Source organism: Scylla paramamosain, chromosome 9 (assembly GCF_035594125.1).
Source record: "Scylla paramamosain isolate STU-SP2022 chromosome 9, ASM3559412v1, whole genome shotgun sequence".
Taxonomy (NCBI): domain Eukaryota; kingdom Metazoa; phylum Arthropoda; class Malacostraca; order Decapoda; family Portunidae; genus Scylla; species Scylla paramamosain.
Genome location: NC_087159.1, coordinates 16,026,343 through 16,052,500, shown reverse-complemented (window position 1 = coordinate 16,052,500; position 26,158 = coordinate 16,026,343). Strand labels below are relative to the sequence as shown.

Here is a 26,158-nt window from a genome sequence, read left to right as displayed (position 1 = left end):
TCTGAGTGCTGTCACTACATAACATATCATGGATCAGCATTTTATTGATCTCAGCATTATGTAGTCACTGTACTAAATCATTTCCAGCAATAATTCTGGCTACTCTGTGTCTTTACCTTTGGATTTTTCTTTCAAGAAGTAATTTGATACACAGCTTATATCACTTATCATTTCTTGGATTCTTATTTGTTACTCATTAATAGTGTAATCTATTTTCCAGAATAATTTCATTTTACTACAAGCACTGGTGGTGGTTCAGTTGCCAGTAGTTACATGAACTTTATAACTTTGGCTTTCCATGAAAAATGGTCTTTTTAATATGAAGTCTAAATTCAAGTGAAGCCTCTAAATTAGGTGATTTATCATGTCATACAAAATTATCTAGCACTAAACTTAGCAAAACTGGTAGATTCTTATGCCAGCAATGAATTAAAATTCCTTTTTGGTTACTCCAACAATGATGTTACCTGAAAGCCAAGCTAAGCATATTCTGTGCACTAAATGTACTGTGACTCTAGTAACTTAGAGGACTTTGTGTACACATGTAAATGTTGAATGTTTTTTTGTTTAATAATTAAGAGCATTGACAAGATACAGTATTAAAACAGAACTACATGCAACTTTTTAACAACTTTTCATCTGTCTAGCAGTATTGAGTAATGTGAATCATAATCAAGATGACTGTAGCATATTAAAATATCCACTTCAAATTATTCCATACACTCAAGACGACAAAGATAAGAAGGCACGAGTATCACTGAATGCAGCTGTGCAGTCACCCTCACACACCAGTGGGAACTGAATTCACTGTGCAGTCAGGCTGCAGCTGAGGTCCAGTGCAGCTCGTATGATAGACCAGGAAAATTCCAAATCTTTGGCAATAAATGCTTCATGCTGAGGTGGATAAACCACAAACACATAATAATTTGTAAATTATTTAAGTTCAAGAAGTGTAGCATATACCCAATTTAATCCAGATTTTTAGCAAGTTGTGATCTTGTGTGTGTGTGTGTGTGTTTTGATGTGGTTGCCATTTATCTTACAAGTCATAAGTCTGCATTAAGTTCAAAAAGTGAAGCCCTACTATATATAGAACCATAAATTTATCTTTTGGGCCCAAGAAGCACAACTGTCAATAATTTATTACATATATATTTTGCAGGGAGGTTAAATGTGACCATCATCCATGGTGCCCTCTGCATAGTGCTAGCAGCAACAATGAAGCTATAAATGGCCTATAGCAAGCTGGCAGTAGATTGAAAATTTTTACATCTGGAAAGACAGACTAATGGCAAAAACATGTGAAGGAATTTAAGATGCTGCTGTCATTGTGGACAGAATCATCTCTAACTGGGAACTAAAGTAAGTATATTTTGCTGTATATTAGTACTGAACTTCAGTGGGTGCAGTAGTTTAAAATACATTAAGGTAAAGTATAAAGCATATCACAGATTTTACAAAAATTACTTAAACATTACAGTAGATTCTTCTTGTGAATGGTTTGATTGGTAGTTTTCAACTTTTGAACACTATTTGAATTAGAGGAAATCACATTGGTAGTTTTCAGCTTTTGAACACTATTTGAATTAGAGGAAATCACATTGTGTTCTAACTCAATGGAATTTTAGAGAAAAGCAAGATTTCCTTACTTGCATACATCTGGTGTAGACTTTAAATACTAGGCCTGCTTTTAATGTTCTGTACCAGCATTAAGTGTACTTTGATAAGCATTAAGTGTACTTTGATAAGCAATTTGCTATGTGCAAAAATAACCACTCTACAGCTTTGCATGTGTACTGTCAGTACCATCATCACTATGTACAAGCAAAACATTATTATTTTTCACACAAAAACAAAATTTGCTGATAATTTAAAACCTTTGAAAAGACTGTATAGGTGGTCTTAATTGGCAGTATTATTGGGCCACACACTAATTTTTGTATCGAGATCATGGGTGTTTTTTCCAGACTCCTATATAAAAAAATGTTCACCTTGTACTGACTCAGAACAAGTTTTCTATTACATGCTCAACACCAATGATTTTTAGATCTTTATTAGCTTTCATCATCTTAAGAATATACTTAAATGTATAGAGGAAATGTATCGATGAAATCAGATGCAAGTTCAACATCCTGGAATAAATTTGGGACTAGACACAATTGCTGTGACAAGTTCAACACAAACATAACATGGATTATTTGTATTCTCATGAAATGTTTGCTCTGGACATTTTAAACAGTGGGTATACAATATACTATATGTACAGTTTACATATATATTTTTTGATAGCATACCACTTCATTAGTAATAAATTATATACTATTTTCCTGACATCAGAGGTCGGCAGTAATTTCTTATGACATTTCCTTAAGGATTATGGCAAGAATGAATCATGTAACTTAACTAACTGCTCACTCCTGCAACACTGCTACTAAAATCTCTCTCTTGCAGGATAAAATCTTTGCTGAGACATTACTCAGACTGACCAGAAACTACAACCTGAAGAAAATGGAATTTGTGGGGCTGCTCTCCACCTTCACTGTGACAATGAGGAGACATATGAGTAAAATCCAGGCTCGAGGATCTCTGCCTGGGCCAGCACTACCTTCAGGTCTGCCTCGTCTAAGTCAAACACAGAACACAGTGCACGCCTCAGGGAACCATAGCCAGACTTCCGACGTTGGACTGACCTGTAAGAATAGTTGACCATCTATAACTGATTTACCTAATTTTTGTCAAAATATGTGTAAAGGTAAAGTAATTGTTTTAAATTAATATTGCCTAAATGAAACATATCATTACAATGTGACTTGATTAAGATGATGTAATGATTGATGTTTAAGATGATGTAATGATTGATGTAATGATAAGTTTCTAAGGATGTAATGCTCAATTTTTTTTATTTTTATTTACTTTTATTTTTTTTTTAATGCAATTGGGTCACTAGTAATGATTGATGTAATGATAAGTTTCTAAGGATGTAATGCTCAATTTTTTTATTTTTATTTATTTTTATTTTTTTTTAATGCAATTGGGTCACTAGCCAGGGGAAACAAAACCAGAGAGGGAAAAAAAATCCCACTTAGGCACCAATCCCAAATGAGCAATCAAGAGAATCATAAAAAATTGAAGGATAACGTGTATTGAAACCTCTCTCTTGAAAGAGTTCAAGTCATAGGAAGGAGGAAATACAGAAGCAGGCAGGGAGTTCCAGAATTTTCCAGTTTACAATAAAACCTCAAAAAATAACCATAACAGGGCCTTTACTGACTTAAGGAAATTCTGACATAAAAACACCTCCTGCAGCAGGATCAGTCTTCAGTTTCATTACCTTCCTCAGACCATCTTGCTGTGCGGACATGATGCTAAGAGGGCTCCTGGTTCTGGTTGAAAGTTAGGAGGATTAGCCTTTGCAATGGTATCTTCCTGATACCATCTTATTTACATTTAACTTTTTGTGGTCTGATGTGCTTTCTTGTTTTTTTTTCAATTATCACTGAATTTTCTCTATTCTGATTTTTTTTTTTTTATTTACTGTTGTTGAAAAGGACCTCACCAGTAATCCAATCTTCATTTTTTACATAGTCTTTGTAATTTATTCACTTGTCTCTTTTAGTTTTAAATTTTTTTCCTTATCCTTATCGGTCTCTTCTCTTTCTCTTGAACCAAACTGCTGCAGGTAAAAATAAAGCTTGTATGCAAAGGTGCTACATGATATGTATGCATGGCTGTTGAGGGTGAGAGACTAAGAGTGGAGATAGATACCTTACTCTTGCCTCAGCAGCCTGGTTCAAGAGAAAGGAAATAGACTGATAACGAGGATGAGGGGGGTGATGAACCATATGTAGAAAACGAAGATTGGATTACTGAACTTTCTGACAACAGTAATACTGAAGAAGCACAGAAACAAAATATGATTCCAAAGAGGGAAAAATTCTAAGGAAAATTAAGTTATGTCTGAAAGAAACAAGAGAGTAGCAGATGTGACCTCAAAAAGAAACTGTAAAAAAGACTAATCAGGGAGACAGCCATTTATTGCAAGAGCTAATCCTCCCAACCTCTACTTAGAGCCAGAACCAGTAGTCAGCCCTTCTTAGCATCATATCATATAACCTTTAAAGGTTAGGATGAGTTTGGTCAGGTTTGAGTCATGCTGCTGCATGGTCTTTGTTAACCTTTGTGATCCACCTTGTGTGTGAGGGGAATAGGGTAATCCCTCCTGCACATAGCTGGTAAAAAAAATTACCATAACCAATAAATCAATAACAATAACCTAAACAGTGATAACCAACAATCAACAACTGGTGATAAATTTGTCGCCCGATAACACATAAATCAATAATTCTAAAATTCAAATACTAGTAGATAATGATGTTGATATTTAAAAAATTTTTTATCTTTATCTTAGAAAACTTGCAAAAAACTTTTTGGAAAAATCTTGGAAAAAAATAATTCAGTGTTTATCCTGTCTTTTCACTAATGAAAAGTAGTTTTAAATAAAATAACTACATTTTATTTTGAAAGTAAAAACTTTAATGTGCTCATGTTCCAGAAACTAAAATTATTGATTATTGCTAGTTTGGAACCAAAAATATCGGCAATGTTGATGAATCAATAATGTGAGAAAAATATTTATCAGACAGCCAATAACATATCATTATTGTGATAAATTATTGCAATAACACCCACCTATGCTCCTGTGTATACCTCCCTCCTCTGAAACAAGATGGAGACTGAAACTACAATGGGTCAAAGTGTACCCCCACTCTAGTCATAGTACAGAACGTGCCACTGCAGTATGCTTGTATGAACATGAATGAATAGTCACAGGACGAGGTGTTGCTCCCTGACCCAGTCGTCTATTGACTGTTGGAGTAGGCTACCATGTAATTTTATTTTTTTTAATTATTTTATTTTATTTTTATTTATTTATTTATTTTTTCTTATCTCTACTTCCCTCAGTCTTCAGTATTTTCTGTAGTATAATGGACAATCAGTATTCTCCTAATGTCATTTCACATAATCAGTCTGCATAAACAAAAACACTCAAAAGGTATAAAATGAGTAAAACCATCAGGAATTGGGATATGGAAAATAAGTATTGGCAAGGCTATGTGAACATGTGACAAGACTTGTCCAAGAAAAATTTAAACAGATTGACAGGCTGCAAAAATAATGTCTGTAGTCCTACAATGTCTTATTTCTTGCCCATAACAAAACAAAAACATTGAACACATTGAGGGTCTTATGGCAAAAATAATGTCTGTAGTCCTACAATGTCTTATTCTTGCCCATAACAAAACAAAAACATTGAACACATTGAGGGTCTTATGGCAAGAATAACAAAACAAAAACATTGAACACATTAAGGGAAGTTGGAGTAAGCTAGAGAGACAAACAATAAAGGCACAGTAGCCTTACCCCAAAAACCAAGAAACATCTGGGAGACCTCCTTCCCCTCAATGATTATTCATCATTCATGTGGATGATCAATGTGGGCAAACTGCACTGAATTATTTTGTAATATGAGTAAGGTGGGTATACATAAAAGCACCACTGATATTTGTTGGCCACATTGCCAAGCAAGCTTAAAGGAATTGCCAAGCAAGCTTAAAGGATTAGTTATGTGAATAGGATTACTCTTTTCTGAACTGCAGAATGTCTACAGCCTGAGATGTGCCTTTTATTAAGGAGCAAATGACTAGTGCACTCATCAGGACACATTCCTTCTCCCCACATCTGTCTATTTATTTATTTTTTATTCAAAAAGGAAAGGATAAAAAAAATCTTTAAATGGCCAATTGATATGTTGACTTTCCCACACCCAGTAAGTTGTTAACACATCAGGTGATAGTGACAGCCAACGTAAGACAAATAATTTGCTGTCATTAATGTTCAAGGGTAATTTTGTGCACAAAATAACAATTTAGTGAGTATGGGCAAAAAATGAACATGCCCATTGTCTCCAGCAGCTATTCTTTAAAGTATCCACTTCTCAACATACTGAAGACTTCTTGATTTTTAATAAAGGTTATTGTTGTGACATTACAAATAAAACAGTTTATAACCTTGCTCTTATTTCAACAACCTGTACGAATACTATACAAACTTGAGTCTTATTTGAGTTATTTTCATTCTTGACTAAATAGTGTTGATGTGATCTTACTGTTTCCAAATTGATATTCTGAAGGGAAGATAACTATGCAAACAAACACTTGAAAGCAAAAATCAGTTGCTCTAGAATGGCTTAGAAGTATGGGACATGGCTTTGAGAGTAGGTCAACATGCAACAACTTTTACTTTTCTGTTCATTAAATGAATGACAAGAGAAAATTAATGTCTCTGGAGATATTTAAAGCCTTATTTGTTACCAAATTGATACCATGAATTATAAAGGTGAAATTAAATAAAATCAAGTAGAACTATAATCTAAAACCTACTTCTAGTAAAAATATGCCCAATTCATGTTAGTCCATTGCTACCAAAAAAGCAATGTGAAGAGACTGACACTCACCACTCATGTCTAGTCCAGGTGATGAGTGCCAAGGCAGTGTAGCTGAGAGACCGCAAAAATGCTCGTATAAAGTCCTGCCGCACCTCATTAGTGCAGGAACTCAAGCGGTCATAGTCATGCAGGAAACGCTTCACCATGGGGGCTGCCGAACGCATGGACTCCAGCAGGCTCCTGTGGGGAAGCTTGCAATGATCATTTTTAAAAATGACTACAAAATGCTTATTCCTATGGATCTTGTCCCTGAACATTTCAGTCACAATTTTATTACTTTACACCTCTCTACTATTTGCATAAAGAAAATACTGTATAACATCTAAGGTAACCCCTCATTTCACATATAAATTATGGAAGACTTTCAAACAGTAATAATAATAATAATAATAATAAATTCAGGAATAAAAGGCAATTTTTCATTACATAAGCAAATGGAAAAAAAATACGAGTATGTATTTTTTTTATGTAACAAGTAAGATCAAGGCCATGAATAAACTTAGTTTTCTTCCACTCACCAATTCCTTTTACCTTATTGATAAATTTTTATCCTTAAAATAAATTTAATCGGCAGTTTTTTTCACAGTACGCTATGCAAGTTTCCAGTTAGAACTTACTCTGAGGGTACAGATATGTCTGAGAGGCCATGCCAGAGAGAGACTAGTTCCTGACGCAAAGCTGAGGAGTTGCGACGAGCATGAAGATCAGGAGGACCAGTCTGCTTCACTGTGCCTCGGTTGACATCAACGACTGTCAGTGGCCGGGAGGACTGGATCAACTTCTGAGCAGAGAGGTTCACTTCCCCATTTGAGCTCCGTACTATTCCCTTTTGTTGGCAAATGAAGAAACCATGTTACATTATAGAGAAATTAATTGTGGTTTTAGTATTATGGATTCAAATGATAGAAAAAAATATATCCTTCAAAAATTAAGACACTGATCAAGTGGTATCTGACAGTCTGGTGGTATCCTGGTTACTACAGTTTCAGTTATTGAAACATGTAAGCATGTCTTTTACTTTAATTATCAACATATGGTCCAGGTAAAAAATATCTAACCTAAAGGCACTACTATGGAAGCTATAGAAACACTAATTTCTGATCTTTCTTAAATTTCTGCTTGGGGCAGAGCAAACTTAGGGATGTTCAATGCCTCACAAACCCAATCCCTCCAACACAACTTTCCAGATAACTATCCTCTCTTCTTTAATGATACTCAACTGTCCCCCTCTTCTACAATGAATATCCTAGCTCAGTTCTTTACAAATTATCTAAATTGGAAACTTCATGTCTTGTCTCTCACTAAAACAGCAACGAAGTAAGGTGTTTTGAGTGGTTTCCAACAGCTACTAATCTTGTAGAGGCCTTATACATCCACACAAGACACCAAAGACTATTTGGATGTGTCACTACAACTACTTCCAAGTTCTTAGAGATGTGTGAATAATTATAATTTCTCAAACTTGGTAACCTGTAAGAAGTCAAATATAATATGTATGTTTCATGCTGTTCACACTGGTAAATCACAGACTACTGATTCCCCAACTATTCATCAGGATTGATTTAATCTCTATGCTTGACAGATCTATAGTCAAATTATAAGAATAAGACTGCCAAACAATGCAGAAAACAAAGGCTGAATCAGTGTCTTAAATAATCATTCTAGAAGATGCCACATGTACCTGTATGAAAAGACCAGGATGGAAGGGCCACTGTGTGTAGGAGAGGCACAATCGGGAGGCTGGGAGGGTGCTGGGGTCAGAGAACTGTGCCAACCACATTATTACCTGTTGAAATGCAGTTACCAAATTCATCTGTTTCTGTAGTACTATCTCAATAAATAATCATGAACTCTTCCTCTTTACTGAAAGCCTCAGAAAGTCTAAGGATACAATTTATTTTCCTCTAAATATCATCACTATATTTAGCTACCATAATAATTACATCAGATTTATGTGTTACCTAACTTCCATTATATATCATGTTCATGAGAGACTGTTTTCTAGAAGTTTACTTTTATGGATTAATTTGGTTTACATTATTAATTTATGCCAAAGACATGGGCCTTAAGTAATTCTTGGCAGTTTTTGCCAGTCATAAAATACAAGAAAAAATACCAGTCATAAAATGCACTGAAAAGAATGGGAAACAACTCTTGACAGCCTCACACCTTATTGGCAGCATTTGGGGAGTCTGCCACCACCACTGTGCTGCCCATGGTCTGCAGGTGTGATGTCAGAATCACCTCTGCAAACCTGCGGTCATCTGGAGGTTGCCCAGCTGGGGTCAGCGGGTACTGGTCCAGCGAGGCGCTGCGCAGGGCCACAAGCACCTCACACAGTTCCACCAGCTTCTCCTTCACTAGTTTTCCTCCTTTAAGACCATGCTGAAAATCATACAAATACGAGTGTAAACCAACTTCTTGCAAATATTATACATTTTGCACTCTCCTAATGTAACTGACCATTTGGTGACTTCCTGGGAAAATGCTGAATGCAGGAATCCAGCTCAATGTAAATGTAATGTAACACATCCATAACTATCTATTTCTAATATATATTAGGCATAATCTTTCACATTTAACTTCAGAAAAAGATCTACTTACTTACTCCCTTAAAAGAGATAGTACAGTCATGGACAAAAGTTGAGTAACAGTCTGCACTTACTTCACTGTGTGTATAATATTTTCCTCATGGTGGAACAGAGGGCATAATATTACTCAACTCCTGTCACTGATTGTATCAGAGATACAATCAGTACTCCCTCAAATCTCTAGGGTGGAGAAAACCTATCTCTAATACAATGATATGATCGTCAATTTGAGTGCATGGTGCACCCCAGAGTGCATGAATGTTTTCAAAGGGTACTTGGAAGTAATGGGGTACATTACATGGCCAGTTTATACAAGAGTGCACAATAGGAAAATATGTTTTAGGAGGGAAATTGTGATGTAGCATGTCCATGACATGGCCATTATATATGAATGCACAGTAAGAAAAGATGTTTCAGAAAGAAAATTGTGTTACATAAGTAATTAATTCAAATTTAGATTAAAGAATTATAAATTTTTGTATTACATTACTACAGTGGAACCTTGGTTTACCAAATGCCTCCTTTTTTGAACAAAAGTTATAAGTTATAACTACTTCAGTTGCCATACCATAATTTGTTTCTTGAACAAAGTTACTTGATTTCAAATGCTAAAAGACAAAGAAAAAGCTGCTGTTTATTACTAATTTATAATTTCTATAAGTATTTTCATTGTTTGTATGTATTTGGAGGAGACACAAGGGGTAAAACAGTAATTCAATCTTTGAAATCAGGTAAATGTGATCCCACTGAAGAGCTTCAATGTAAACAAACAGTTTTCATGACTTGGGAGTAATCCCAAGCCACCTGTGTTCTTTTGATGACCCACAATGCCATCACTACTACACAACTGCATTTTCCCTGCAGTATGATGTCTTAGTGTTGTGATCACCATTTTGGCAGTGGGTTGCTTCTCTCTGTGTCACTCTGTAAGGCTTCTTCACTAATCGATGACAAAAAGAGTACCTGCATGGTCTAAACAGTACCTTCTGATGAGTTCCATGTCACAAAGTTAATTCAATATGTCCTATCTGGATAAATAATTTCTGAGCTGGAGATGTGGAGCAGCCATCTTAGCAGTGGAAACATCAGTCATAAGCTGCTAAGACTGGGTGGACGGGTGTTCAGGAATGGCTTAATCTATTTTACACTGATTCCTATGGGGAAAATAGTTTCGGTTTCCAAACAGTTTGGATTTCGAATGGCTTCCATGAACGAATTAAGTTCAAGAACCAAGGCTCCACTATATATTACACTCAGACACACCTTGCTCCTCACAGGTTGAGATGTGATATAACAATTATTTTTGAGTTGTTATTTTCTATGTTTAAAACAGAGTCCTAACAGTTTTATTTATACATTTTCAGTCTTAAAACTAGAAGAAATGTAAAATATTCCATTTTTTTGTAATTATTCATCCTAGGTGCTAGGATATGTGAATTTCTTAAAGCTCCCAGAAGGGTGCATGCATAAAAGATTGGAAATCACCACTCTAATGCACCACACTGGGTGAAGGTCAGCTACATGGCATTTGTGGCTATCTCTGCAGCAGGCCAAACAGCAGACCTAGTTTATCCCTGCTGCACCATAAGAGACCTACTCCCCTCTGCACACCTAACCTGAATGACACACTGATTAGGCCAGAAGTATGAGAACCTACAGAGGCAAAATAATTAGGCAAGACTTTCATCAAACCCCCATTGTAATGGTAGAAAAAGTTCTGATGGATGGCATGAGAATTTAAAACCACATCCCAAATAAACCATGCACTGTAATCTTCCCTCATATCTGAGCACATGCTAAGTTGTATTTTTTGTAAACTAGGACAGACATTACCCAGCATTACTAGCAAAAAAGATCAAGAGATCTAAGCTCCCCCAGCAAGGTACAGTGGAACCTCAGTTACTGAACACCTCCCTTTTCAAACAAATTTGTTTTCAAACAAAATTTTGAACTCATTATTACTTAAGTTGCAGTTCCATAATTTGGTTCTAGAACAAAGTTACTTGATTTTAAATATTAAAAGACATAGCAAAAGCTGTCGTTTATTACTAATTTATAGATTCTATAAATATTTACTTAATTTTTGTACATTTGGAGGAGAGACACAGTGGGGCAGACAGTAATTCAATCTTTGAAATAAGGTAAATGTGATCCCGTTGAAGACCCTCGATGTAAACAGTTTTCAACACTCAGGAGTAATCCTGAGCCACCCGTGGCTCTCTCAACAACCCACAACACCATCACTACTACACACTGCATTTTCCCAGTAGCTTTTCCCAGCAGCAAGATGTCTAAGTGTTATGGTCACCTTCAGTTTGGTGTTAAGTGGGTTGCTTCTCTCTGTCACTCTGTAAGGCTTTCCTCACTAGACTGGTAACAAAGAGAATATCTGCATGGCACACAAAAGAAGATCTATGTTACTAAGTTCATTCAATACATCCTTTCTGGATAAATAATTTGTGAGGTGGAGATGTTGTGAAGCAGCCATCTTGGCTGTGGGAGCGTCTATCACAAGCCACTGAGACAGGGTAGACTGGTGTATCGGAATGGATTAATCCATTTTACATTGATTCCTATGGGGAAAATAGTTTCGGTTTTTTAATATTTTGGATTTCAAAGGGAACTGAGGAACAAACTAAGTTTGACAACCAAGGTTCCACTGTAATTCATACTTTCAGTAAATAGGTTTGTACTAAACCAAGAATTACACTAAACTGAATTAGACTAATTATGTGTCACATCACACCCACAACCACACCTTTGTAAGTAATAATCTTGTGGTAGTTGCAATGGTGACCAGCCACCTGATGACCATTTGACTGAGTGGGAGGAAGTTGTTGTATTCCTCAAGAGGCACCACCATGGAGAGGCAGTATGGCACAGCACCTTCTTCCTCATCCACAGTGAACCTGGCAAAGGTTCAGGATTTTTTAAACAGCAACGGTTATAAAAAGATTATGGTTTCACACATCAATGAAAATTCAAATTTTCTTTTCAAATAAATCACTAAGAATATGCACATTTATGAACAAAAACATTTTCAGATTTATCTCACTATATCACTTCAGTTGTTTTCTTTAGAATAAATCATGAACAAGGTAATCATAAGCAACATAAAAAATTTATTATCAGGAGCATTACCTTGCAGCAACAATGATGATTCCCTGGTGTGGCACAACATGGAGGGAGGAAGTAACTTTCTTGGAGGCCGGCCCCACCTGTCCAACCCCAACGCTGTGCACTGTCACATACCATACCACTGTGCCCACTCTCAGCCGGCTGCGTCCATACACCCACTTGCTGCCAAATTCTGCACATTTCCAGAAAAAAATAAAAATAAAAATAAATAATAACAATAATAATAAATGAAATAAATAAATAAAATAAATAAATAAATAAATAAACAAATAAATAAAAGAAAATAAAAGAAAATAAATAAAATAAATAAATAAATAAATAAAAATAAAAATATATAAATAAATAAATAAATGAAAATATAAATAAAAATATACTTGAAACAATGCATGAAACAATATATGAAATCGAGCAAAATGTCATCCAAGCAACACAAATTGAATGATGCATACATGGGTATACAGTAATCCCTCAACTATCACGGGTTCACCTATTGCACCTTCAGTATATTGTGGATTTTTCTGGCTAATGTATCTAAATTTATATCATGGACTCCTCAGTATATTGCAGGTTTCTGGGGCCAATAGGTATTTGTATATTTTTAGATTTTAATTTTTTCTGTGGTAAAATAATAATTTCCTATCCTAAAAAAAAAAAAAATAAATAAAAAAAAAAAGCAGTATGATGCTGTACTGTATACCACATTCATTAAAATATATTAAAAGAAAATACGAAGTGTACCATAGATGCGCAAACAAAGAATCACACATACTGTCATCATCATCTTTAATCAAGTTTTAGTAACTTCAAAGGTGAGTGTACTGAATTTATTTTATTTACTTTTTTTTTTATGTAAGGATGTGTCTAAAAGTAAGTGAGTTTAAAAAATTGTTTAGGAGTGCAGAAAAGATTTATGAGTGAGGTGGTGGTGCACTCTGTGCTGTGATAATGTCACAACAAAAATGGCCGCCTAACCATACTTATATCAGTATCATACTCGCTCATTTATTGCAGATGACTACAATACTGTCCGCATACATGCAATGACATGCACTAGTAAGTAAAGCAACGAGTCTTAAATATATAAAAGAATGAAAATAAAGGAAATGGGATTGGTAATCAATGATATTAGTAATGGATCTTCACTAAGAAACTCATCGCCGAGGACAGCAAGTAATACAAATCACCAAGTGTGTAAGTGTCAGCCATATGTATGCTGCTACAGAGTTGGGTAGAATGTGGCCATTTCCATGGCAATGTTGATGATTTGTTTACAGTATCATGGGAGATGCCCAGAACTGTTCAGATGGGTGACTTGGGCAACCCAGGTCACCTGGGCTGCCTGAGTCATGCTGCTGAACACGGTGCTATTTCTACTTTGAGGATTTTCACTTATTGCTGGAGATTTTGGAACATAACAACCATGATAGTCAAGGGATTACTGCATAATATAACTTTGGAAATACCTTGTCCCTCTGGTTCTCCTTCACAGTCAATGAAGTTCTTTGCAGGATCACTTTGAGGAACTTGCTCCTTTACTCTAGGTTCTGGAAGAGCACCTCCATCTTGAAAATCTTCAGGTCTGAAATTCACATCTCCCTGTGCTGTCTTTGGTTTATCCTTGATAGTGCTGAGAGACTGCATCAAAATGGAATTCCCAACATCTTCACAGAAGGCTTCAGCACTACTTGACAGTCCTCTGTTTCCATCTCTATTTAGCCGTGGTGATGATAACCGTCTGGTGCTGCTTAACAGTCTTCCAATACGTTTTGCTGGAGATTTCCGTTCTTGTTCAGTGGAAGAATACATATCAGAATCATTGGAGGTGCTGCTATAGCTTCTAGAATTAATTCTACCCTCATTCTGTTTTTCTGACCAACTCCCAGCAACTGAAGTGGGAGTGCTCTGATGTGTTGCCTCCATGCCCAACAGTGACTGGATGCTTGCTCTCCTTACATTTGTGAGATCTTCACCAACCTCCACTTCTCCCTCAAACAAATCATCAAAGGTCTTCTGAGTAGGAAAGGATTTTCTTTTCCACACATTAACAGTTTGAGGCCCAACTATATTATCCCAGACAGAGAGAACAAAGCAGAATACAATATTGTTCTCAAATGGAAGGCAGGAAATACAAGGAAACACCTGCCGCAACAAAGGTTTCTGTGAGGTGCTAGTGGCATTCTGGGTACCAGGGTCCATGTGAGGTTGCTCATTCATTTCATCTATTAAATCCTCACTGTTTTCTGTGTTATCATCCAAACTCTCCCTTGACTCACGCATTTGATTGAGTTTACTGGCCACGTTTGCACTCATCTTTACATTACAAGTGGGCTCAGGTGGCAGCACTGGGGATGGATGGCTACTGGCTTCCTCAGGTGCTACTGAATTAGTGCAGGATATATATTCTCCTTCCTCTGATGATGACAGTGACTCTGCCTTGGAATGATCTGCTTTTTCAGTCTTCATATTGTCAGCACCATTGCCAGGAATGTCTATATTCTCCCCAGAAGTTGAGTTGTTCATGGTATCAATGTTAACAGCTGGCTTGATCACACTGAGAGCGTGCAACTTTATGCTGACATGTAGACTGTTTTCATTTCCACTTTTTTCCATAATGAAAATGTTAACTTATAATAATATGATTTTTCATTAAAATTTGCCTTACACACAATTAAGATGCTTTTAAATACTATTCAGTTTATTTTATTTTATTTTTTGCAATGTACTAACAACGCTTCAAAGATGCACTATATCCATCTGTTTCTTAATTCGGTCACAAACCCACCACTATTTCCTTTTATTTCCACCTCATTAAGAAATGTGCAGAAAGCAGTGATCTCCCACACCAGAGCCCAGTGAGCCAGCAGATCAAGGGCAGTAATGAGCCAGGCATCAGGGGGTAGGAGGTGTGGCGCAGTGATGTAGACAACCCACACATGCCCTGCCACCACTGCCAGGGCAACAAGCACTCCTGCCATAGACACCACCATGCTAGGCCTGGGTGTTTCCCTTTCAGTTAATGTGAGGACTGCTGCTCTCATCAGCTATCCTTTTCATTAGAGTTTCTTTTCCCTATAAATTTCAGTTCTATTCAGTATGCAATCCTTTCAAGAGTCCACATTCATGAGAGTCCCTTGCCAATGATTCCTTGGGTGGGATGTGGGAGCAGGTTGTGGTAGAGATGTGCTGCAGAAATGATGAACAGCAGCATGAAGGAGTACTGCAATGTCATAAGAACTGTGGTGGTGAGCAGATCGTCGGGCAGCTGGGCAGTCACCTCCACAGAGAATATCCACCACAGGAGGCAAACTGCTAACCAGGCATACCACCCAAGCCCAACCATATCACACAACTACACTCATGCATGTACATCAGCTAAACAGACATTCCTTATGTACTTATTTACAATAAAATAAGCAGTCTTTCTGAGGCTTATTTTCTGATCTATATAATCTAGTATGTATAATCTTTGGTAGTACTTGGTATAGAGTTCTTCCTAGCGCACATTAATGCAACTTAGTAATTCAAAATACTTTCCTATCAAATGATTTTTTTAATCTAATTGTACTCTTGAATGACTTTTAGCAGCTAACTTTTCTTCTTCCATGTTAAGCACCAAGACTTCTTAGGTTCCTGTAGGAAGAAAAAAATCTTGTCAGTGAAGGTAAAACTATTCAGTGAATACAATATAATAACAAAAAGGTCATCTACTTTGCCTGACTACAGCTGACATTTTGTGGTTTGTGGGGCACACTAGTACCAGTAAAGAAAGATCCACTGTAAATGAGACCATGTACAAAAATGTTAAGATCTCACCATTCTTGTCCATTTATTTCCCTACCATTACCTTACTAAACTCTAAGCTTGCCTAGCATACATTTCCTGCAAGAAAGATAAGCATAATAAGATATGGAAAAGAGGGTGTGATTGTCTGAGGACTGGGAAGAAAGTAGTTTTTCCAACAATTTTGCCAACACTGCTGCTTTCAAAGATGTCTTTATCCTTCCTCTCTTAAAAGTTATAATTCCTTAGTTTCAGCCAAAAATCCTTTAGTTCAAAATTCAGCTGATCACAATGCAGATCAGTTTGGTGAGAATGCTTGGTGACTTCGTCAGAATACAAGACCGCTTATTTGGAAATTAAGTCTGTTTTATTGGAACACTGGTCAACTTTTATTGGAAAACAAGTAGTCTTTATCAAGGAGTTTGTTTATGAATATTGAAAGACACAAATGCATGTGTCAGGGCAGAATGGACAGTCATGCAGCCTGATGAACACCACAGCAGAGATGTGTACATGTGCATAATGTGTGTTGGTGTGATATGAATTTCTAACTCACATTTCCATGCATATGACCAAGTATTGCTCTTTTTCATTTGCAGAACTCATTTGTAACCCACAATGTAATTATCTAGACTTTTTAAATACCTTCCCAGACAGTCTCGGAGTTCCCATTTGGAGAGGGGACCACAAATATCCCCAGGTCAGACTGCTTTTCTGGTATCGACAGTGCCTTGGCACCCCCCCCTCAACTTTTTTCTTCATTAATTTCTGCAACATCTGTGATCTTAGATCTAATTTTCAATTTGTAGAACACCACCTCTCCTCTACTAAACCTCCTCATCTTTTCCTTGCTTAAACACAGGTGTCTGGGGCAACTGACAGTAGCCCCTTTTCTGTTCCCTCCTACTTTCTCTATCCTCATTTTCAATCCAAAGCTGGATGTTGTGTTTAAGAACGCAATGACTAAATCTGCACTTGTGCCCATGCTCTTGAATCCTCCGAGTTTTCCACCATCTGGCTATGACTACAGAGTCATCCTCAATCTAAATTCATCTGTGCTGTATACCTCACACCTAACTCCTCTGACTAGAAGAAATTCTTTGACTACTTAACTTCCAAAGTGAACCACATTCTAACTCTCTTCCCTTTTGCAGAGATCTCCATTCTTGGAGACTTCAATGTTCACCACCAGCTTTGGCTTTCCTCTCCCTTCACTGACCATCCTGGTGAACTAGTCTTTAACTTCACTATCCTCCATGACCTAGAGCAATTGCTGCAACACCCTACTCGTATTCCTGACCGTCTTGGAGATATGCCCATCATTATTAACCTTTTCCTAACCTCTAATCCTTCTACTTATAGTGTTACCCCTCTCTTCTCCATTGGGCTCCTCCAATCACAATCTCATATCTGTATCTTGTCCTATAGCTCCAATCCCTCCTCAGGATCCCCCTAAGTGGAGGTGCCTCTGGCATTTTGCCTCTCCTAGTTAGGGGGACCTGAGGAGGTATTTTGCTGATTTTCCTTGGAATGACTACTGCTTCTGTGTCAGAGACCAGTCTTTGTGTGCCGAGTGCATAACAGAGGTGACAGAGTCTGGCATGCAGGCATACATTCCTCACTCTTTTTCTCCACCTAAACCTTCCAAACCTTGGTCTAACACAGCCTGTTCTCATCTTATTCATGATAGAGAGGTGGCCCTCCACCTAAACCTTCCAAACCTTGGTCTAACACAGCCTGTTCTCGTCTTATTCATGATAGAGAGGTGGCCCACAAAAGGTACTTCAACCTTCCATCACCAGAATCTCATGCACTTTATATTTCTGCCTGGAATCATGCCAAGTATGTTCTCCATCTAGCCAAAAAGTCCTTTTTAATAAAAAGTGTCAAAATCTTTCAAGATCTAATTCCCCTCGTGACTTCTGGCATCCAACCAAAAACATCTCCAATAACTCCGCTTCTTCTTCTTTCCTCCTTTATTTCAACCAGATGGCACCACTACTATCACATCTATCTCTAAAACTGAACTCTTCACTCAAACCTTTGCTAAAAACTCTACCTTGGAAGATTCAGGGCTTGTTCCTCCCTCTCCTCCATCCTCTGACTACTTCATGCTACCTATTAAAATTCTTTGCAATGATGTTTTCCATTAGGAGGAGGAGGCAGTAGACACCTGCCGAAACGATAATCACTCCCAGTGAGGTCTAAAGCACTGTTCAGGGGGGTGCTGTGAACTTATCATTAAACCCAGCTGTGACCTCACTGAACGTTTCCCTTTGTGTCTCACAACACAAGGGGGCAGTCACAGCCTGCCCTCTAAAGACAACTCTCTTCCTCCACACAAAACTACAAGCACCTAATAACACACACACCCTTCACTCAAAAATTTTAAAATCATCATGGCGACTCCTACACCAGCCTTGGAGTCCCTATCTGGGGAGGGGACCATAAATGTCCCCAGGTCGGACTGCCTTTCTGTCGATGACCCTAAGTGTCTTGACACCCCCTCAACTTTTTCTTCATTAACTTCTGCAACATTCGCAGTCTAAGATCTAATTTTCAATCTGTAGAACACCACCTCTCCTCTTCTAAACCTCATCTTCTTTTCCTCACTGAAACTCAGGTGTCTGATGCAACTGACAATAGCCCCTTTTCTGTTCCCTCCTACTTTCTCTATCCTCATTTTCGATCCAAAGCTGGATGCTGCGTTTATGTGCGCAATGACTTAACCTGCTCTCGTGTCCACGCTCTTGAATCTTCCGAGTTTTCCACCATCTGGCTACAACTACAGAGTCACTCTCATACTAAATTTATCTGTGCTGTATAACTCTCTCCTAACTCCTCTGACTATAAGAAATTCTTTGACTACTTAACTTCCAAAGTGGAGCACATTCTGACCCTCTTCCCTTTTGCAGAGATCTCCATTCTTGGAGACTTCAATGTTCACCACCAGCTTTGGCTTTCCTTTCCCTTCACTGACCATCCTGGTGAACTAGCCTACAACTTTGCTATCCTCCATGACCTAGAGCAATTGGTGCAACACCCTACTCGTATTCCTGACCGTCTTGGAGATACGCCCAACATTCTTGACCTTTTCCTGACATCTGATCCTTCTGCTTATGCTGTCACCCTTTCTTCTCCGTTGGGCTCCTCCGATCACAATCTCATATCTTTATCTTGTCTTATCACTCCAATCCCTCCTCAGGATCCCCCTAAGCGAAGGTGCCTCTGGCGTTTTGCCTCTGCTAGTTGGGGGGACCTGAGGAGGTATTTTGCTGATTTTCCTTGGAATGACTACTGATTCCGTGTCAGAGACCCGTCTTTGTGTGCTGAGTGCATAACAGAGGTGATAGTGTCTGGCATGGAGGCATACATTCCTCACTCTTTTTCTCGTCCTAAACCTTCTAAACCTTGGTTTAACACAGCTTGTTCTCGTGCTATACATGATAGAGAGGTGGCCCACAAAAGGTACTTAAGCCTTCCATCACCAGAATCTCATGCACTTTATATTTCTGCCTGGAACCATGCCAAGTCTGTTCTCCAACTAGCCAAAAACTCCTTCATTAACAGAAAATGTCAAAACCTTTCAAGATCTAACTCCCCTCGTGATTTGTGGCATCTAGGCAAAAATATCTCCAATAACTTTGCTTCTTCTTCTTTCCCTCCTCTACTTCAACCAGATGGCACCACTGCTATCACATCTATTTCTAAAGCTGAACTCTTTGCACAAACCTTTGCTAAAAACTCTACCTTGGACGATTCTGGGCTTGTTCCTCCCTCTCCTCCATCCTCTCACTACTTCATGCCACCTATTAAAATTCTTCGCAATGATGTTTTCCATGCCCTCGCTGGCCTAAACCCTCGGAAGGCTTATGGACCTGATGGGGTCCCTCCTATTTTTCTCCAAAACTGTGCCTCCGTGCTTGCACCTTGCCTAGTCAAACTCTTTCAGCTCTGTCTGTCAACATCTACCTTTCCTTCTTGCTGGAAGTTTGCCTACATTCAACCTGTTCCTAAAAAGGGTGACCGTTCTAATCTCTCAAACTACTGTCCTATTGCTTTAATTTCCTGCCTATCTAAAGTTTTTGAATCTATCCTCAACAGGAAGATTCTTAAACATCTATCACTTCACAACCTTCTATCTGATCATAAGAACATAAGAAATAAGGGAAGCTGCAAGAAGCGACCAGGCTTACACGTGGCAGTCCCTGTATGAAACACACCTACCTATTTCCATCTGCTATCCCGATCGCCAGTATGGGTTCCATCAAGGCCACTCTACTGGTGATCTTCTGGCTTTCCTTACTGAGTCTTGGTCATCCTCTTTTAGAGATTTTGGTGAAACTTTTGCTGTTGCCTTGGGCATATCAAAAGCTTTTGATAGAGTCTGGCACAAAGCTTTCATTTCCAAACTACCCTCCTACGGTTTCTATCCTTCTCTCTGTAACTTCATCTCAAGTTTCCTTTCTGACCGTTCTATTGCTGCTGTGGTAGACGGTCACTGTTCTTATCCTAAATCTATTAACAGTGGTGTTCCTCAGGGTTCTGTCCTGTCACCTACTCTCTTCTTATTATTCATTAATGATTTTCTAAACCAAACTTCTTGTCCTATCCACTCCTACGCTGATGATACCACCCTGCACTTTTCCACGTCTTTTCATAGACGTCCAACCCTTCAGGAGGTAAACATATCACGCAGGGAAGCCACAGAACGCCTGACTTCTTATCTTTCTAAAATTTCTGATTGGGGCAGAGCAAACTTGGTATTGTTCAATGCCTCAAAAACTCAATTCCTCCACCTATCAGCTCGACACAACCTTCCAGACAACTATCCCCTCTTCTTCAATGACACTCAACTGCCCCCCTCTTTTACACTGAACATCCTCCGTCTGTGTTTTACTTATAATCTGAATTGGAAACTTCACATCTCATCTCTAGCTAAAACAGCTTCTATGAAGTTAGGTGTTCTGAGACGTCTCTGCCAGTTTTTCTCACCCCCCCAGCTGCTAACTCTGTACAAGGGCCTTATCCGTCCATGTATGGAGTATGGTTCACATGTCTGGGGGGGTTCCACTCATAGTGCTCTTCTAGACAGGGTGGAATCAAAAGCTTTTCGTCTCATCAACTCCTCTCCTCCAACTGACTGTCTTCAGCCTCTCTCTCACCGCCGCAATGTTGCATATCTAGCTGTCTTCTACCGCTATTTTCATGCTAACTGCTCTTCTGATCTTGCTAACTGCATGCTTCCCCTCCTTCTGCAGCCTCGCTGCACAAGACTTTCTTCTTTCTCTCACCCCTATTCTGTCCACCTCTCTAACGCAAGAGTTAATCAGTATTCTCAATCATTCATCCCTTTCTCTGGTAAACTCTGGAACTCCCTGCCTGCTTCTGTATTTTGACCTTCCTATGACTTGAATTCCTTCAAGAGGGAGGTTTCAAGACACTTATCCATCAATTTTTGACCACTGCTTTGACCCTTTTATGGAACTGGCATTTCAGTGGGCATTTTTTTTCTATTAGATTTTTGTTGCCCTTGGCCAGTGTCCTTCCTACATAAAAAAAAAAAAAAAAATGCTTTTCCTTCTTGCTGGAAGTTTGCCTGCATTCAGCCTGTTCCTAAAAACAGTGACTGTCTTAATCCCTCAGACTACTGTCCTATTGCATTAATTTCCTGCTTATGTAAAGTTTTTTAATTTATCTTCAACAGGAAAATTCTTAAACATCTATCACTTCACAACCTTCTATCTGATCACCAATATGGGTTCTATCAATGTCGCTCTACTGGTGATCTTCTGGCTTTCCTTACTGAGTCTTGGTCATCCTCTTTTAGATGACTTTGTGAAACTTTTGCTGTTGCCTTAGACATATCAAAAGTTTTTAATAGAGTCTGGCACAAAGCTTTGATTTCCAAACTATCCTCCTACAGCTTCTATCCTTCTCTCTGTAACTTCATCTCAAGTTTCCTTTCTGACCATTCTATTGTTGCTGTGGTAGATGGTCACTGTTCTCCTAAATCTATTAACAGTGGTGTTCTCAGGGTTCTGTTCTGTCACCCACTCTCTTTCTATTATTCATAAATGATCTAAACAAAACTTCTTGTCCTATCCACTCCTACACTGATGATACCACCCTGTACTTTTCCACGTCTTTTCATAGGAGTCCAACCCTTCAGGAAGTAAACAGTTCACACAGAATGCCTGACTTCTGATCTCCCTAAAATTTCTGATTGGGGTAGAGCAAACTTGGTATTGTTCAATGACTCAAAAACTCAGTTCCTCCATCTATCAGCTCAACACTACCTTCCAGACAACTATCCCCTCTTCTTTCAATGACATTCAACTGTTCCCCTCTTCTACGCTGAACATCCTCAGTCTGTCCTTTTCTTATAATCTAAACTGGAAACTTCACATCTCATCTCTAGCTTAAACAACTTCTACGAAGTTAGGCATTCTGAGAAGTCTCTGCTAGTTTTTCTCACTCCCCCCAGCTGCTGACTCTGTACAAGGGCACTATCCGTCCATGTATGGAGTATGCTTCATATGTCTGGGGGGTTCCACTCATACCACTCTTTTAGACAGGGTAGAAACAAAAGCATTTTGTCTCATCAGCTCCTCTCCTCTTACTGTCTTCAGCCTCTTTCTCATCACTGCAATGTTGCTTCTCTTGCTATCTTCTACTGCTATTTTCACGCTAACTGTTCTTCTAATCTCGCTAACTGCATGCTTCCGCTCCTCCCACAGCCTTGCTACACGCCTCCTCTCCTACCATGGCCTCACTGCACAAGACTTTCTTCTTTCATTCATCCCTATTCTGTCCACCTCGCTAATACAAGAGTGACCCAGTATTCTCAATGCTTCATCCCTTTCTCTGGTAAACTCTAGAACTCCCTGCCTGCTTCTGTATTTCCACCTTCCTGTGACTTGAACTCCTTGAAGAGGGAGGTTTCAAGACACTTATCCTTCAAATTTTTACTACTGCTTCAAACCCTATTTGAGGACTGGCATCTTAGTGGACTTTTTTAATTTTTTTATTTTTTATTTTGCTGCCCCTGGCCATTAAAAAAAAAAAAAAATTTCTACAGAAACCTTTAGATCAGTGGTTCTCAAACTCTGTTGTTTACTGGCGCATCAAAAGTACATCTTGAACTTTGCCAGCTCACCAATCCTGCAGTAGTCAGTGTAGCGTAGGCCTACTAAATGGCACATATTTAGGAATACATACCTATCTAAAGAAATTGGATGGCATACCTTGGTGATGGTCACAGTGCACATTTTGCAAATCACTGCTTTAGATACATGACAATAAAACATTCATACAAAATGGGAAGAAAAAATAAATCTGGATAATGAGCCAACTTTCAAAGAAGAAAAAGGTGCCAGTTTCAGTCACTATAAATAGTGACATTATGGGGAAGGTACCATAATTTCTCAACCACACATAATGCCAGCCTTGTAGCAGATTGAATGTGGTCAAGTTTGAGGTCATTATAAGGTTTTAGTTTAGATGTGTTCTTCACCATTACATTTTATGTGATATTTGAGAGAGGACTACAGATGTAAGTTTCCACTCCACCTAAAACTGGGAGCTTCTTTATTCCTTAAAGATATTGGTAATACAATGACTCATTTTCACTCCCACATTTACATGAAAGATAAATTTATAGGTGTCAAAACTTCTGTGGATAGTGGTAAGATAAAAATGAAATCTAAGGCCACAAGAGTAGCCCTTTTTTTTTTTTTAATGTAGGAGGAGCAACAGCCTAGGGCAACAAAACTGCAGTAAAAAAAAAAGGCCCACTGAGGTGCCAGTCCCCAAACAGAGTTGAAAGCAGTTGTCAAAAATTACCAGATAAGTGTCTTGAAACCCCCCTCTTGAAAGAGTTCAAGTCATAGGAAGGTGGAAATAGAGAAGCAGCCAGGGAGTTCCAAAGTTTACCAGAGAGAGGGATGAATGACTGAGAATAGTGCTTAATTCTTGCAATAGAGAGGTGGACAGAATAGGGGTGAGAGAAAGAAGAAAGTCTTGTGCAATGAGGCCATGGGAAAAAGGGAGGAATAGGAATGCAGTTAGTAAGATCAGAAGAGCAGCTGGCATGAAAGAAGCAGAAGATAACAAGAGATGCAACATTGTGGTGCTGAGAAAGAGGCTGAAGACAGAGAAGAGGAGTTGATAAGACGAAATGCTTTTGATTCCACACTGTCTAAAAGAGTGGTATGAGTGGAAACCCCCATACATTTGAAGCATACTCCATACATGGACAGATAAGACCCCTGTACAAAGTTAGCACCTTGGAGGGGGTGGTGAGAAAAACTGGGAGGGGGTGGTGAGAAAAACTGGCAGAGATAACTAAGAACACCTAACTTCATAGAAGCTGTTTTAGCTAGAGATCAAATGTGAAGTTTCCAGTTTAGATTATAAGTAAAGAACAGACCGAGGATGTTTAGTATAGAAGAGGGGAGACAGTTGAGTGTCATTGAAGAGGGGACAGTTGTCTGGAAGGTTATGTTGAGTTGATAGATGGAGGAATTGAGTTTTTGAGGCATTGAACATACTAAGTTTGCTCTGCCCCAATCAGAAATTTTAGAGATTAGAAGTCAGGTGTTCTGTGGCTTTCCTGCATGAACTGTTTACTTCCTGAAGAGTTGGACGTCTGTTAAAACACGTGGAAAAGTGCAGGGTGGTATCATCAGTGCTGGAATGGATACGACAAGAAGTTTGGTTCAGATCATTTATGAATAACAGGAAGAAAGTGGCTGACAGGACAGAAGCCTGGGGAAAACCACCGTCCATAGATTTAGGAAAAGAACAGTGACTGCCTACCACAGCACCAATAGAATGGTCAGAAAGGAAACTTGAGATGAAGTTACAGAGAGAAGGATAGAAGCTGTATGAAGGTAATTTGGAAATCATAGCTTTGTGCCAGACTCTATCAAAAACTTTTGATATATCTTGGGCAAAAACAAAAGCTTCACCACAATCTGTAAAAGAGGATGACCAAGACTCAGTAAGGAAAGCCAGATCACCTCTAGAGCAGCCTTAACGGAACCCATACTAGTGACCAGATAGGTTGTGAAATGATAGATGTTTAAGAATCTTCCTGTTGAGGATTGATTAAAAACTTTAGATAGGCAGGAAATTAAACATTAAACAATAGTTTGAGGGATGAGAATAGTCATCCTTTTTAGGAACATGCTGAATGTAGGCAAACTTCCACCAAGAAGGAAAGGTCAAGATTATAAGCTAGCAACTACAGTTTAGTTATTAATGATCTCAAGATTTACATTCAAGTTGATCACTCTCACTCCTTTCATAAAGTTGCCAGCACCATGACACCACCATGACAGTCTGATTCCTAGCATTTCTAAACAATAGCAAAGGTCTTACAAAATTTGTCTGAGGTTATTTTCCATGTTAAGATATTGGATCTTTCACTAAATATTACTTGGAAGGCAAATACCTCCATATGGTTGCTGAAGATCTGGGATTTCTGCCTGTGGTCAACAAATCTCTTAATTTTCACATGCATAGAGAGGAATTTGCTACTCCCATTTATGTTCAATGTAAGAGTATGGCAGGAGTGTGGCTCCGGTTTGTGGAACAAGGATGACTGGTGGTTTAAGGCTCTATAACACTCTTGCAATTTAATGATCTGCTAAATTGCCTAGCAAGCTAACATTTCATTAAAGTGTCTATTAGGGCAATGGAACATACACGTCCAATCTATGGGTCATTTATGAAAGAACTTCTCTTCATTAAGTCATTTGGTCTGTGGTGATTTAATAAGATGATGGTTAATCTCAAAGGTCAAAGAGCACTCAAAGACATCTCAGATTAACAACTTAAGCACATTTCTTACTAATCGTTATAAAAAAAATGCATAAATAAATAAACACAAATAAAGAGGCATTGAAATGATTTAATATAAACACTAATATTTAGGTATCATTTGAGCTAATTCGTTTCTGCACTAACAGTCTGCTATTTGTATACCACTTAATTGATATGACCAATGACAATCTAAGTAACCAGGGAAACATATTTTCTGATAGTAATTAAGAGATTTCAGACAAATCACTAATGCATGTTAAATCTTTAAAATCAATACCAATGCAACAAAACCTGTCATTATCTATTTAATAGGCAT

At 38.2% G+C, this 26,158-nt stretch overlaps 1 protein-coding gene across 2 annotated transcripts in view; it reads right to left on the bottom strand.

Annotated features, from left to right (window-relative positions):
- The window catches only part of LOC135103675 (uncharacterized), a 55,548-nt gene that overhangs the window by 519 nt on the left and 28,871 nt on the right, over positions 1–26,158 (bottom strand). For both annotated transcript variants that reach the window (XM_064010244.1, XM_064010243.1), the window contains exons 2-9: positions 13,698–15,864; positions 12,238–12,406; positions 11,855–12,005; positions 8,675–8,890; positions 8,187–8,291; positions 7,123–7,331; positions 6,515–6,685; positions 1–2,690 (exon numbers count right to left, since the gene is read on the bottom strand). The exon at positions 1–2,690 is cut by the window's left edge and continues 519 nt beyond it. In XM_064010244.1, coding sequence (XP_063866314.1) covers positions 2,537–2,690; positions 6,515–6,685; positions 7,123–7,331; positions 8,187–8,291; positions 8,675–8,890; positions 11,855–12,005; positions 12,238–12,406; positions 13,698–14,844 — 2,322 coding nt within the window. In that variant the 5' untranslated portion in view covers positions 14,845–15,864 and the 3' untranslated portion in view covers positions 1–2,536. The remainder of the gene's footprint in view (positions 2,691–6,514; positions 6,686–7,122; positions 7,332–8,186; positions 8,292–8,674; positions 8,891–11,854; positions 12,006–12,237; positions 12,407–13,697; positions 15,865–26,158) is intronic.